The 12,477-nt window shown below is 42.6% G+C and overlaps 1 protein-coding gene across 6 annotated transcripts in view; it reads left to right on the forward strand.

Moving 5' to 3' along the window:
• Window positions 1-978, forward strand: part of ADGRE1 (adhesion G protein-coupled receptor E1) — a 47,600-nt gene extending 46,622 nt beyond the window's left edge. For all 6 annotated transcript variants that reach the window (XM_034657637.1, XM_034657638.1, XM_034657641.1 and 3 more), the window contains one exon: window positions 599-978. In XM_034657637.1, coding sequence (XP_034513528.1) covers window positions 599-604 — 6 coding nt within the window. In that variant the 3' untranslated portion in view covers window positions 605-978. The remainder of the gene's footprint in view (window positions 1-598) is intronic.
• The last annotated feature ends 11,499 nt before the right edge of the window (window positions 979-12,477 follow it).

The following is a 12,477-nucleotide window of genomic DNA, read 5'->3' on the forward strand; positions in this document are numbered from 1 at the left end:
TATTTATTTATTTATTTTTTGCAAGAACAGAAGCTCAGAGTTAGGTGTTGCTGGTATTGGTTCTGTTGCTCAGGGGTGTTATAAAGGATCTAGGTTTTCCTTACTTTTCCATTCCGCTAACAACATGTTGACTTCAACAAACAATTTTCATGGTTGCAAGATGACTGCCATAGCTCCAGACATCATGACCATGTTGAAGATAAAAAGAGGAATGGGGCAGAAGTGGCAAACACTTTCTCCCTTTCACAGGAAACAAAAGCTTTCCCAGAACCCCTTGGTGGATTTCCCTTTCACTTAGTTGGTCAGAACTGTATCACGTGATGACACATAGTTCAAAGGAATTTGACAAAACAAGTCTTTGGCTTCTTTGCTTCTAGAGTGGAAGCTATCAATGGTAAGGAGGTTGAGAACAGCTTTCAATTTGCCATTAGTGCCTGCCACACTAGGAACCATCACTGTCAACATTTTAATGTTTATCCTTCCGGGGTTTGTTGCCATATTTCTCTCTCTGTATTTATAAGACCCGTGTATTTATAAGACCTCTGGAATCACATCTGTACTAATCCTGCTGATTCTAATTCTGATTTCTCTCTCACAGGCTTAAAGCTCTTTCTTACTTTCAAATATGCTATGAAGCAACATTTGGGGAAAGCAGGTGCCTACAGGAGCCTACTCTGAAACCTCTTCACAGCCTAATACACAGAAGTAGGATCCTGCCAGCCCCAGAACTCTTTGGAAAACAAGAATTTCTGTTACAGATGCTCAGTTCATCTTCCGTGTTCTGTTCTTCGAGTTTCTAGAGTTTTGTGGAAGTAACAGATCCCAGTGCAATGGCATGACCAAGGTTATCTGGCTACCATTTTGGTTTCTCCTAAGTTCGTTGGTGCGTGGCCACAAGCAAGCCTCTCCAGCACCTATCATGCACTTGACACAGAGCAGCTCTCAATAAATGATTTGTCTTATGACTGACTGACTCACCCTTTGACAAAGCCTCCTCCTGCTTTTAAAGAAATGGTCAGTAAAAACAGTAATCATGGCCCCAGGGGATGAATAAAACACACAGACCTACAGGCTACTTTTGCACAAACACTTATAACAGTGATGTTGGTGAGTAGGAGTGGTGGATGGAGCAGAATCCTACCATTTCGTGAAGGGTTGCAGGGCTTGATGACAACACTGTTTGGGAAGTGTTTTGGTTTCCTGGGACTTTTCAGGGAACCAACATCTCTCTTCCTTCCAGGAACTTTCTTGGGACTTGGCTACGATTCACACTGCTCGCAAAGTTATCACCACCCCACCTGGCCCTCCATCCTGCATAAAATCTTGATTGCTAGGGAGAGAAAAGGGAGATGAAACTTTAAAATGTAGATATGCCCTGTGCTCGTTTTGGAAGCACATATAGTAAAATTGCAACGATAAAATGTATCTATCCTCCCTTCCATGGCCACTCTAATACCTCCCTACTCAAAGTGAGGTCCATGGACCAGAAGCATCTGCATCACCTTGTTAGGAAAGCAGGATCTCAGGTCCCACCCCATATTGGCTGAACCAGAACTTGAATTTTTTTAAATTTAATTTAATTTAATGTTATTTTATTATTATTTTTTTAAAGTTTCACGATTCATTACTTGCATATAACACCCAGTGAACTTGAATTTTAATGAGAGCCCCAGGGGATTTGTGTTGTACACATGAATGAATGTTCTAGAATATTCTGGAATATTCTTTATTTGTCGCGCTGATAGCAGAGCTTGTCTTTAAAACCAGAAAGGAAAATATCTTCTTGACTTTTGGACTTGGCATCTGCCATTCCCTCCTCCTAGGATACCTTTCCTCAAAATCCGACTAATTTCTACCTTTTCTTGAGTATCAGTCATCACTTCCACCAGGGAGCATTCTTTAAATCTCCTGAAGTAGGATTAGGTGTCCCTCTGTGTGTCCCTAGGGCTTCATGCTTTCTAAGCCTGTATTATAACTTCTCTTTTTCTTAGGCATCTCCAGCTTAGACTGTGAGCTCTATAAGTACAAGGAATTATATCTAGGAGATTCTCCATAAATATGTTGAATGAATGAGTAAATGAATAATTGTTCTCCATTCTGAGGATGAGGAAACCGAGTCTCAGAGAGGTTAGGTAACTTCCCCAGCATCACACAGCTGTAGGTGGCTGAGCTAGGCTGTGAGCTCTTAACCACAGAGCTCCTCTTCCAGACTCTGTGTCAGTGTCTTTCTCCTTCTCTTCCTTTAGCCCCAGGAATTCTTAGTTTGGGGATACAGAGGAAAGACTAAATATTTACTTTGAGTCCACTTACCATCTAAGATTCAGTTAGCTCAGTAATGATCATGGTTTAGACAATTTGATAACAATATTAAACTTGGTTGATGGAGGCTCAGTCTCTATTATTTGTGGCAGCCACAGCTTGAGAGGGAAGCTGACCCATGAGTTCATTTATGATAGGTTGGTTTTCAGTGCTTGGCTTGTCCAGTGTTCAATACAGAGGCCACAGTTCTAAGGGATAGTAAAGCAGGAGATGACATGGCTCTTACCCATCACCAGCTGTGGTAGCTTGATCGCCATCAATGGCCTTGGGAGGTGGCCTGCATCTGTCTACACCCCTTCCCTGTCACTCTGTGACCTCTTACTGCTCTCACTCAGGCTTGGCCTTGAGACTTGCTTTGGTCAATAGAATGACTCAAAGATAGAGGGTTTCACAATTGGGTGTGCATTTCTTCTTGGCCTGTACAAGATTAGTCTTACTTGCCCTGGCATCCCTGCCTCCACCCTGAGAACATATCCAGCTAACCTGAGGGAGGGGTGTGAGAAACATGGAGGACAGCTACATCATCCCATCATACCAGCTGAGGCTGTCCTCGATCAGCCACCTGGCGGATCTGTAGCTGACGACGGTCAGGTGAGCAAGCCCAGCTAAGACAGCAGACCCGCGCAGCCAACGCAGAGACTCGGGAGTAGCTATCAAGTATCATTGTTTTAGGCCCCGAGTTTCAAGAGAGGTTTGCCATGAAGTATTATTTGCGGCAATTACTAACTGATAGAGTAACCAATGGATCATCAACATTTCGTATTTAATTGCAACAGTTTGCAATATATAAAAAGAAGGATCGGGGTCTTCATTTCCTCTTAGCTATCAGGATCTATAAATTTGTAATAATTAAATTTCTTCCTGATAGAAGACTTGCACAAAGTCTTGTCTTCACAACAGTATTACACATTGGTCTAAAATACAGTCGCCTTAAGGAACTATATATATATATATATATATATATATGTATATAACATATATGTATATATGTTATTAATATATATATGTTAAAGGGACATATGCTCTTTTTTTTTTTTTAGAGAGAGAGAGAGAAAGTAGGGGAAGGGTCAGGCAGAGGGAGAGAGAGAATCTTAAGCAGACTCTGCACTCACCGCAGAGCCTGACTCGGGGCTCAATCTCACGACCCTGAGATCATGACTTGAGCTGAAAACAAGAACCAGATGCTTTAACTGACTGAGCCACCCAGGCAACCCAAGAGCTCTAAATTTCTAAGGTAAGTAAACGTCGTGGCCTCCACAGCAAGAATGTTTCTTACCGTAAACATCGAGCTACCTTGCGTACGGTCCTTCACTCCCGCCGCCTCTGGTGCCCCCACTAGAGGGAGAAAAGAGACCCAGAATAAAAACTACATCGTTCTCCGATCCCATAAATATAAAGATCCATTCATTCAAGAAATATTTGTTGACCACCTACAATGTGCTTCCCCCAGAACATTAAAATAATTGAAAAAATATTGAAAAATGAAGCTAAGGATATTAGAATGGAAAACATTTCAAATTTAAATATCTTATTTTTTTCCCCCAAACCAGAATTTATTATAATTTTACTTTCTCAGTTTTAATGGAAGTAAACTCAATCAATAATATTTTCAAAATCAAGTTCTAGAAAAAAAGTAGCTGTTAAAAAGTACATTAAGAAGGTGTATGTAAGGGTGCATATATATATATATATATTTTTTTTTGCCATGCGCAAAAATTGGTAACCTGGCACAGCACTGGATATTTCTGGATGTTTGGTTTATCGTGGGTTTCCTTGCACTGATTTTTGACGTTTTGAAATGCTGCGTTGGTACAGTATTTACCCTGATCACTCGAGGGATTGCCTCCTTTTATATCGTGCCTGAGGTGGGTGCTTCCTTCTCCCTGTCCTTGTGCCAGCTCTGAACATGACTGTTTGGGGGAAGATTTACAGCTAGTTTTTCAGGAAATGGGACAACATTCTTGGCACCCTTTGCCTAAAAACACTTAATTATTAATAACACTCTGTTAGCCACACCTGTCTACACGTAAAGGGAAAACCAGAGTGTGACAATGCCGGATGTGTCATGCCCACCTGGGGATGACCTACAACAGGTAAACCCATGCTATTCTGAAATCTGTAATGTTTTTTGCACTTGTCACATTGTGAGCATCTTTTCAGCTCATCAAAACTCTTTGGTGCGTTTTGACGGCTGCATGGTGGTCTGTGGTACGCGTGTGTCATAATGTATTTAATCTGAGTTGTGTCATCTCCAACTTTTCAGTATAAACAATGCCATAAGGAACATCTTTGAGCTAAATTTCAACCACTCTACCATTTAAATGCTTTGGAGACCAGTTATAGGTTGTGAGTGGGAAGTAACTTGTATGTCTTGCTTAATGTCTGGTTGAAGAAACACATAACTGTACCAAAGCTGTCAAAACTTTCCCAAACTGGCAAAAAAAAAAAAAAAAGAAAGAAAGAAAGCCATTAGAAACAGTAATTTGAAGTTTACTTAAGGTGCACTGAAGAGCTGAAGAGAAGAGTTCCATCATCAGTTCTGAGTCATCTGGTCACCGCCCTGCCTTAACCTTCCATTCCATTGTGCCTAAAGCTACCAACCTTTTATTTGTAATACTCAGCATGTTGGATTATCATCAAATATTTGTGTGTTTTATCTCATTTGTCTCTGTATGCCTATGACCAGCAGAAGACTGGGCTCACAGATGGAATCTATGATGTTTGTGGAATGAATGCATTAAGAAAGTGCTATGTCAGTCGGCTGCACAGTAATGGGACAGTGTTCTGATATTCTGCCCCCTGGAGGACAAGTTCTCCTGGTTTTCCAAATCACGTCCTGCACTTGCCCTGCGACCGAAACGGGCTCCTTTCCCATTTCCAAGAACAAGTCCGTGATAATTCCATTACAAACACTACTATTTCTAAAATGGCAATGGGTGACTTAGGGCAGGTTCCCTAAAGGCAGAACCTGAGACAGGGATTTTGGTGCCCATGATTTATTGAGAGAATGCTCTGAGAAAAGAGAAAGTGAGGGAAGCAGGATGCAGTAGGACAAGGACGTGGGTTCAGCCAGATCCCTTGGTGATCTCTGATGCCTGGATTGCACCTCAGCGTCGGTCCCCCTTTGAGGCAGGTGACCAGCCTTTCATATCCCTGTGTCTGGCTGTGTGTTGCTTAACGACGGACATCAACAATATTGACTACGTTGCCCCATCCCCATGACCACCAGCTATGAAAAAGAAAGTTGAGTTAATCACTTAGATACTTGCTCTCAGCTCATTGTAATGAGATTTTGAATTGCATTTTTATTTATTTTTTATAATATTTTTTTATTATATTATGTTAGTCACCATACGGTACATCCCTAGTTTTTGATGTAAAGTTTCTATGATTCATTACTTGCGTATAACACCCAGTGCACCATGCAATACGCGCCCTCCTTAATACCCATCACCAGCCTATCCAATTCCCCCACCGCCCTCCCTCTGAAGCCCTCAGTTTGTTTTCCAGAGTCCATAGTCTCTCATGAACTGCATTTTAAAAATGTTTCTTTCAAATGATGCTCCTTAGACATTCCGATAAAACCTTCCTCTTACTTAACGATCTTAGGGATTGCTTACCATTATCATTTGGCTTTCTTGAGCCTAGAATGTAATGGTGTTTATATTTCTAAATACACCTTTAATCAAGTGCTTTCTTCTTTAAAAAATATGAAAAGCTTCAGAAGGAGATATTTCTTTTTTTTATAATAATATATTTTTTATATTATGTTAGTCACCGTACGGTACATCCCTGGTTTTTGATGTAAAGTTCCATGATTCATTAGTTGCGTATAACACCCAGTGCACCATGCAATATGCCCTCCTTACTACCCATCACCAGCCTATCCCATTCCCCCACCCCCCTCCCCTCTGAAGCCCTCAGTTTTTTTCCCAGAGTCCATAGTCTCTCATGTTTCATTGCCCCAGAAGGAGACGTTTCTAAGATCTTATCCTGGGAGGGGGATGCCTTCTCTTTGAAATCCTATAACGTACAACGAGTGAGAGAACTTGCCACTTTTCTCCCTGAATGTTACATCACTTTATAATCAGTATTAACCTTTGTAATGTCTCATTTCTGTGACCTCACTTCATGAGTAATTCCTCACTTTGATAAAATCATCCACTCTGTGTGATTTGAAGCCCTCAAGCTGCACCTTCCTGTGCTACGAATATGGGCTGGCTCGATTTACAGATCTAGGTTGTTGACCACGGGATCTCAGATTGTGCTCTTCCTCTTCCCTACTTCTCAGGAAATCCCTCCTCGGGAGTCTGTGGGCGCTGCTGAAATGGCCTCTGGTCTCTGCTTCAGATGTGTTTCTCCCATCTTTACTTTGATCTCCTCGTCCAAGTTCCTCATAGGATTTCCCCAAGCATCTGGAGCACCCAGCACAGTGATCCTCACACATGGCCAGGTCCCGTCCACAGAATGCTGAGACTCCTCCTGACCTGTGTTGTGGGAAATAGGTTCTGTCCCCAGCATGGCACTGCCATTGTGTCCTGGTCCCCAGAGCTGCTGTACTTGGGCACAGAGTCACTTCTGACTCATAAACACAGCACCATCTCTCATTCTATCCCTTCACTTAAGGGATCTCCAAGTAGCCACATAGGTCTGCTTGCTGGACACACAGACACTGTCTACCTTTTTGTCTTCTCTCTTTTTTCCTTCCACAGGTTCTTCTCAAAACCTCCATGAATATCAACTCATGCCGGTAGGTGTTTGGAGATGTTGTAAGGGTACATCCTGATAGTTTGCCAAAAGCATCTAAATTCTACCTCGTTTCCAGCCAAAACACTGAGCAACATGTAGATAGGAAAACTCAGTAGTTTTGGAGATGTTAAGGAATTTGCACAAATTCATTTATTCATCTTACGAATATTTATTAAGTCTCTACTCTCTCGAAACTGGAGCTGTGTTACTAAGCAAGACATACATTGTCTTTCCTTTCATAAGACTTACGTTCTGACGGCAGGGGGCGACTCAATAAACAAGAAAGTGAAATCTTTGAAATCTTTAGTTTTACATTTGTCACAGTGTGAACATCTTTTCAGTGCATCAAACTTTTTAGTTTTTTTTTTAACTTTTTGTTTTTCTGAGTGGGCTGGGTGCCTTCCTTCGATGCCTCCAAATGCACCCAGTTGTCTGCCTGGAATGCTGACATCTTTGGAGAATAACGATAATCTTCCTTGGCCTCCGGCTTCCTGTTGGTTTTAGCCAATGGGAAACACCAACAGGATATCGGAAAAAGGGAGGAGAGTGAGGTCAGAGTATTTGCTCTCTTAGCTCCTTTCCTGCAGGTCACCACAGGTTGTCTGTCTGTTGAATGAAGACCACGGCTCCATGAACTAGTACACCAAGTCTTACCAATTACAGTTTCTTACTCCTTGTTCATGCCGAAATTTTCTCAAGAGCATTACATGTAATTCTGAAACCGCCTCAGCTTATCCTGTGATTTTATTTCTACACAAAATAAAAAGAAAATTTAGAAAGCTTCAGTTATGAAATGTGGGGATTAATATTTACATATTTTTTGCATGAATTACAACACATCCTATTCTTCCCACACATTGCGATCACTACTTGATCACCATAAAGATAAAACAAAAGGCCAAAGTTGTCTGGATTTTATGGAAAGTAAGGTCCAACAAAATCCACTGGGTAAGGAATATGATTTTGCTGAAATCCAAACAGATCAACCAGGTTCCCTGTTTAAACTTGAATGGGACCAGTAATTTCTTTATTTCTTTATATTTTATTAAGATTAAAGTGACATAGCATAAAATTCATCATTTCAGCCATTTTAAAAGTGTACAGTTCAAAGGCTTTTAGAATAGTCAGAATGATCGGGCACCTGGGTAGCTCAGTCGGTTGAGCGTCTGGCTCTTGATTTCGGCTTAGGTCATGATCTCAGGGTCATGGGATGGAGCCCTGCGTCAGACTCCATCCTCAGTGGGGAATCTCCTTGAGATTCTCTCTCTCCCTCTGTCCGGCGTCCTGCTCACACACCTCGTGGGGCCATGTTATACCATCCCGGGTGGCAAGAACACTTTGCATGAGAAATTTGTTTGAAACAAAAGTGACAGTACAGTTGACCCTTGAACAACATGGGGGTTGGGGGCACTGATGCCCTGCACAGTCGACAGTCCGTGCATATCTTTGGACTCCTCAAAAACTTAACTATTAACAGCCTATTGTTGACTTGAAGCTTTACTGATAAAATAATCACCACATATTTTGTATATTATATATATTATAGACTGCATCCCTACAGTAAAGTAAGCTAGAGGAAAGAAAAAGTAAAGAAAATCATAAGGAAAATAAATTTACAGTACTGGACAGTGTTTATTTATATATGAAAATCTGTGTGTAAGTAGACCCACGCAGTTCAAACCCATGTTGTTCAAGGATCAACTGTGTATTCCAAGGGCAAGGTTCAGTTGGTTTCCAGGGAAGAAGGTGCTGACTAGTATTGTTTTAGTATTAAGTCTAGGCTGCCATTCCGATAGGCAATAAACACTGGACTCTGCTTGGTTCTCGCGTCCTGTTTCCGGAGGGTGGAACACCTTCACCGTATTTCCCACTTCCAGCTGATGCTTCTGTGGAGTACCACCATTTCAAAGTGTAGGAAGTTTGCTGAGAAACAACTGGTTTTTGGGGTTTTTTTAGAGGCAGAGAGAGAGGGAGAGCACTCAAGCTGGGGGGTGGTGGGAGGGAGGGGCAGAGGCAGAGGAAGAGAGAGAATCTCAAGGAGACTGTGCTCAGCGTGGAGTGGGAGGCAGGGCTCATCTCAGGACCCTGAGATCATGACCTGAGCCAATATCAAGAGTCAGATGCTCAAACAACTGAGCCACCCAGGTGCCCTAGAGAAACAGCTGTTTTTAAATGACAAACAAAAAGGGGCACCTGGCTGGCTCAGTTGGTAGAGCATGTGACCCTTCATCTCAGGGTTGTGAGTTTGAGTTCCATGCTGGGCGTGGAGCCTGCTGTAAAAAAATATATAATAAAAATAAAAAAATAGGGGCACCTGGGTGGTTCAGTCACTTGAGCGTTGGACTCTTGGTTTCTGCTCAGATTGTGATCTCAGGGTTTTGAGATCGAGCCCTGCATTGTGCTTTGCACTCAGGGTGGTCTGCTGGAGATTCTCTTCTTCTCCCTCTGCCCCTCCCCCCTTCATCTTCTCTCTCTCTCTCCCGTAAATAAAATCTTTAAAATTAAAAAAAAAATACCAGTGGTTAGATGACAGGCAAAAGAGGAAGTGATGTTTGTGTTTTGTGTTTCAAGTGCACATGTCGGTAAAGGATGATGTTTCCTTCTTTTCTTGAAATGTGGTTTCCTCTTGCATGACAGTTAAGAAGAAAGGCTTGGCTTCTGGTTAGAATGGGTAGAGCCAGTGTAAGTGCCAGGGTGTGTTTGGGTGGCAGCTTGGTGAGAAGTAGCTTGGCTCAGCCAAAGGAATTAAATGAAGAGGGTTTGACAAAGAGACTATTTATACAGGTGTGTGGAAGTAAAGAGGGTCCGAACCCAATTCTAGTGTGTGAGTGAGGTTTTTTCCTCACCACCAAGTGAGACTCCAATGCCAGCTGGGTGCTGTACAATTCAATTCTGTTGTAATACAATCTACCTGGAGTTGCATCATGTCAGATTCCATAGATGGAATGGCTCAGTTCCACAAGACTGCCCCCACCCCACCTCTGAAGCCAGAAAAGCCCAGGTGGTCACAATTTCCCCCTTGGAGTTTGATTAATTTGCTAGAGTGGCTCATAGAACTCAGAGAAACATTTCACTTACTAGATTACTGGTTTGTTATGAAAGGATAAGAACTCAGGAGCAGCCCGACGGAAGAGATGCACAGGGCAAAGTGTGGGGAAGGGGTGTGGGGCATCCCTGCTCTCTGTGGGTGCACCACCCTCCCCAAATCTCCACATGTTCACCAGCTTAGACGCTCCCTGTACCCCATCCTTTTGGGTTTTTACACAGGCATGTCTGATCAAATCATTGCCCATTGGTGACTGAATGCCATCTCAACCCCTTTTCCCTCCCAGGAAGTCAAGGGGTAGAACTGAAAGTTCCAACTCTCTGTTTTTGTTTGGTTCCTCCTGGCAACCAGCCCCCATTCTTAGGAGCTTCCCAAAAGTTACCTCATTAACATAGTTAATAGTTCACCAGTTGTGGTGAAAAGGGGCTTGTTACCTATTTCAGTGTCTTGTGATACTGTCCTTCAATGTCACAAGAGACCAAATACTATAACAAAAGATGCTCCCATTGCTCTCACTGCTCAGGAAATTCCAAGGGTTTTAGGAGCTCTGTGCCAGAAGCAGGATGAATGCCAAATATATAGTTCTTGTTATGAATCACAATATCACAGCAGAGCTAATGGAAACCAAGAAAGGATGGGGAGAGGGGAGGGAGGGAGTAGCAACAGGGGGTAACTCTTATCAGTCCTTGTCTTAAAGGGGCAAGGGAATGGAACAGGTATAGGAACCTGGAAAATGCCTTAGCCTATGACAGAAGAATCTAATCACTGCCCAAATGTGCAGTGCCTGCAGGGAAGGAGGAGCTTAGAAAATGAATATCCCCATTTCTCTCTCCTCCTTCCACAGCTTCCTTCCACAGCTACCATTGGTCAAAAAAGGTTGGAAGGCAGAGCACAAGAGAAGCCTGATAATGCAGTCCATACAGGACAACATCCCAGTGCACACAGCGGGATGGAGAAGGATGGAAAACAGATTCTTTCACAATCACCCAAAATGAATTGTTATGAGCTTGTTAAAGTTTGAGAAGCAGCCATACCCTATTGAACTGCTCCTTAGATCGGGCATTTGCTTCCTTGGATTGTGGAACCCTAACCCTAACCCTAACTGACTGGGATTCTCTTATGGTGACAGTCTACTGCTCCATCAAGGAGAGGTGAGATAAACAAGTAGGGATTAAAGAAGAAGGTCATCCATGGATTCTTCCTTCTGATGGCATCTGCTTTTGTTATTTCTCAGCTTGTTCATTGTCCCAAGGACCACTCTACTGTCTATTTGTGCACCTCTCTGGGGCTTTGCATTCAGACTCTCCAAGAGAGAAACAAGCTGAATGGATTGGCCAGTCAGCATCCAATATGGAGAAGTACTCTAAGGTAGATTTCTCTGCTTGGGCCACCTCATAGATTGTTGGTGCCAAATGACCAAACCATGGTCCCATCAATTGTGGTTAGAAGGGGAAGTCACATGGTACCATGCCTAACAACATGTGTGTAAAGATCTGCTTTCAGTCCACTTTGTGGTGTGTATCAGTTAGCCTTAGCTGTGTAACAAACCACTCCCGAATTTCATTTGCTTAAGATAACAACTATATTATTTTTTTCATGATTTTGTGGGTTGGTTAGACATTCCTTCTGGTCTAGTCCAGCCTGGATGGTCTCTGGTGAGCTCTTTCATGCATTTGTGGTCAGTTGGTGGGTCAGCTGGTTGCTGGAGATCTAGCATAGTCTCACTCCTCATCTGGAAGGTTGGCAACCAGAGTGGTGGATTGTTGATTAGTGAGCCTTGGCTCTCTTTCACATGGCCTCTCATCCTCCAATAGACTAGCTTGGGCTCATTCACATGATGACCTTGGGGGCTCAAGTTCAGGAAGAGAGGGCAAGCCTCAATATGCAAGCACTTTTCAAATCTCTGTTTCCATCCTGTTAGCTGTTGTTCCAGTGGCCAAAGCCAGCCACACAGTCAAGTCTAGGGTCAGCATGGGAAGACTACACACCAAGATGGGGGAATTCTTGCATCTGTTTGTGCAAATATTCTGTCACTTGCAGAATACTTGTGGGCGCGTGAAATGCTCAAAATTTCAGGGACTTCTCTTGGATTCAGGATTTCAGTTTAACATTCAGACACTTTTCACTTCAGCTCAGCTGACAGTGATAGGCCTACACCCTCTTTCATTGTCATTCAGAAGCAACATTTTGAGTATCACGTGAGCAAATATTTTGAGTCTTACATGGAGGGGCTAACTGCCTGCACACCATATCTAAGTGATTATTTGAATATTTTATTGCACTGACTTTAATAATTTATAAAATAAATGGGACACCAGAAAAGGAAAATATTTATGTTAGGGATAATAAAGCTATGCCTCATA

Source organism: Ailuropoda melanoleuca, chromosome 4 (assembly GCF_002007445.2).
Source record: "Ailuropoda melanoleuca isolate Jingjing chromosome 4, ASM200744v2, whole genome shotgun sequence".
Lineage (NCBI taxonomy): Eukaryota > Metazoa > Chordata > Mammalia > Carnivora > Ursidae > Ailuropoda > Ailuropoda melanoleuca.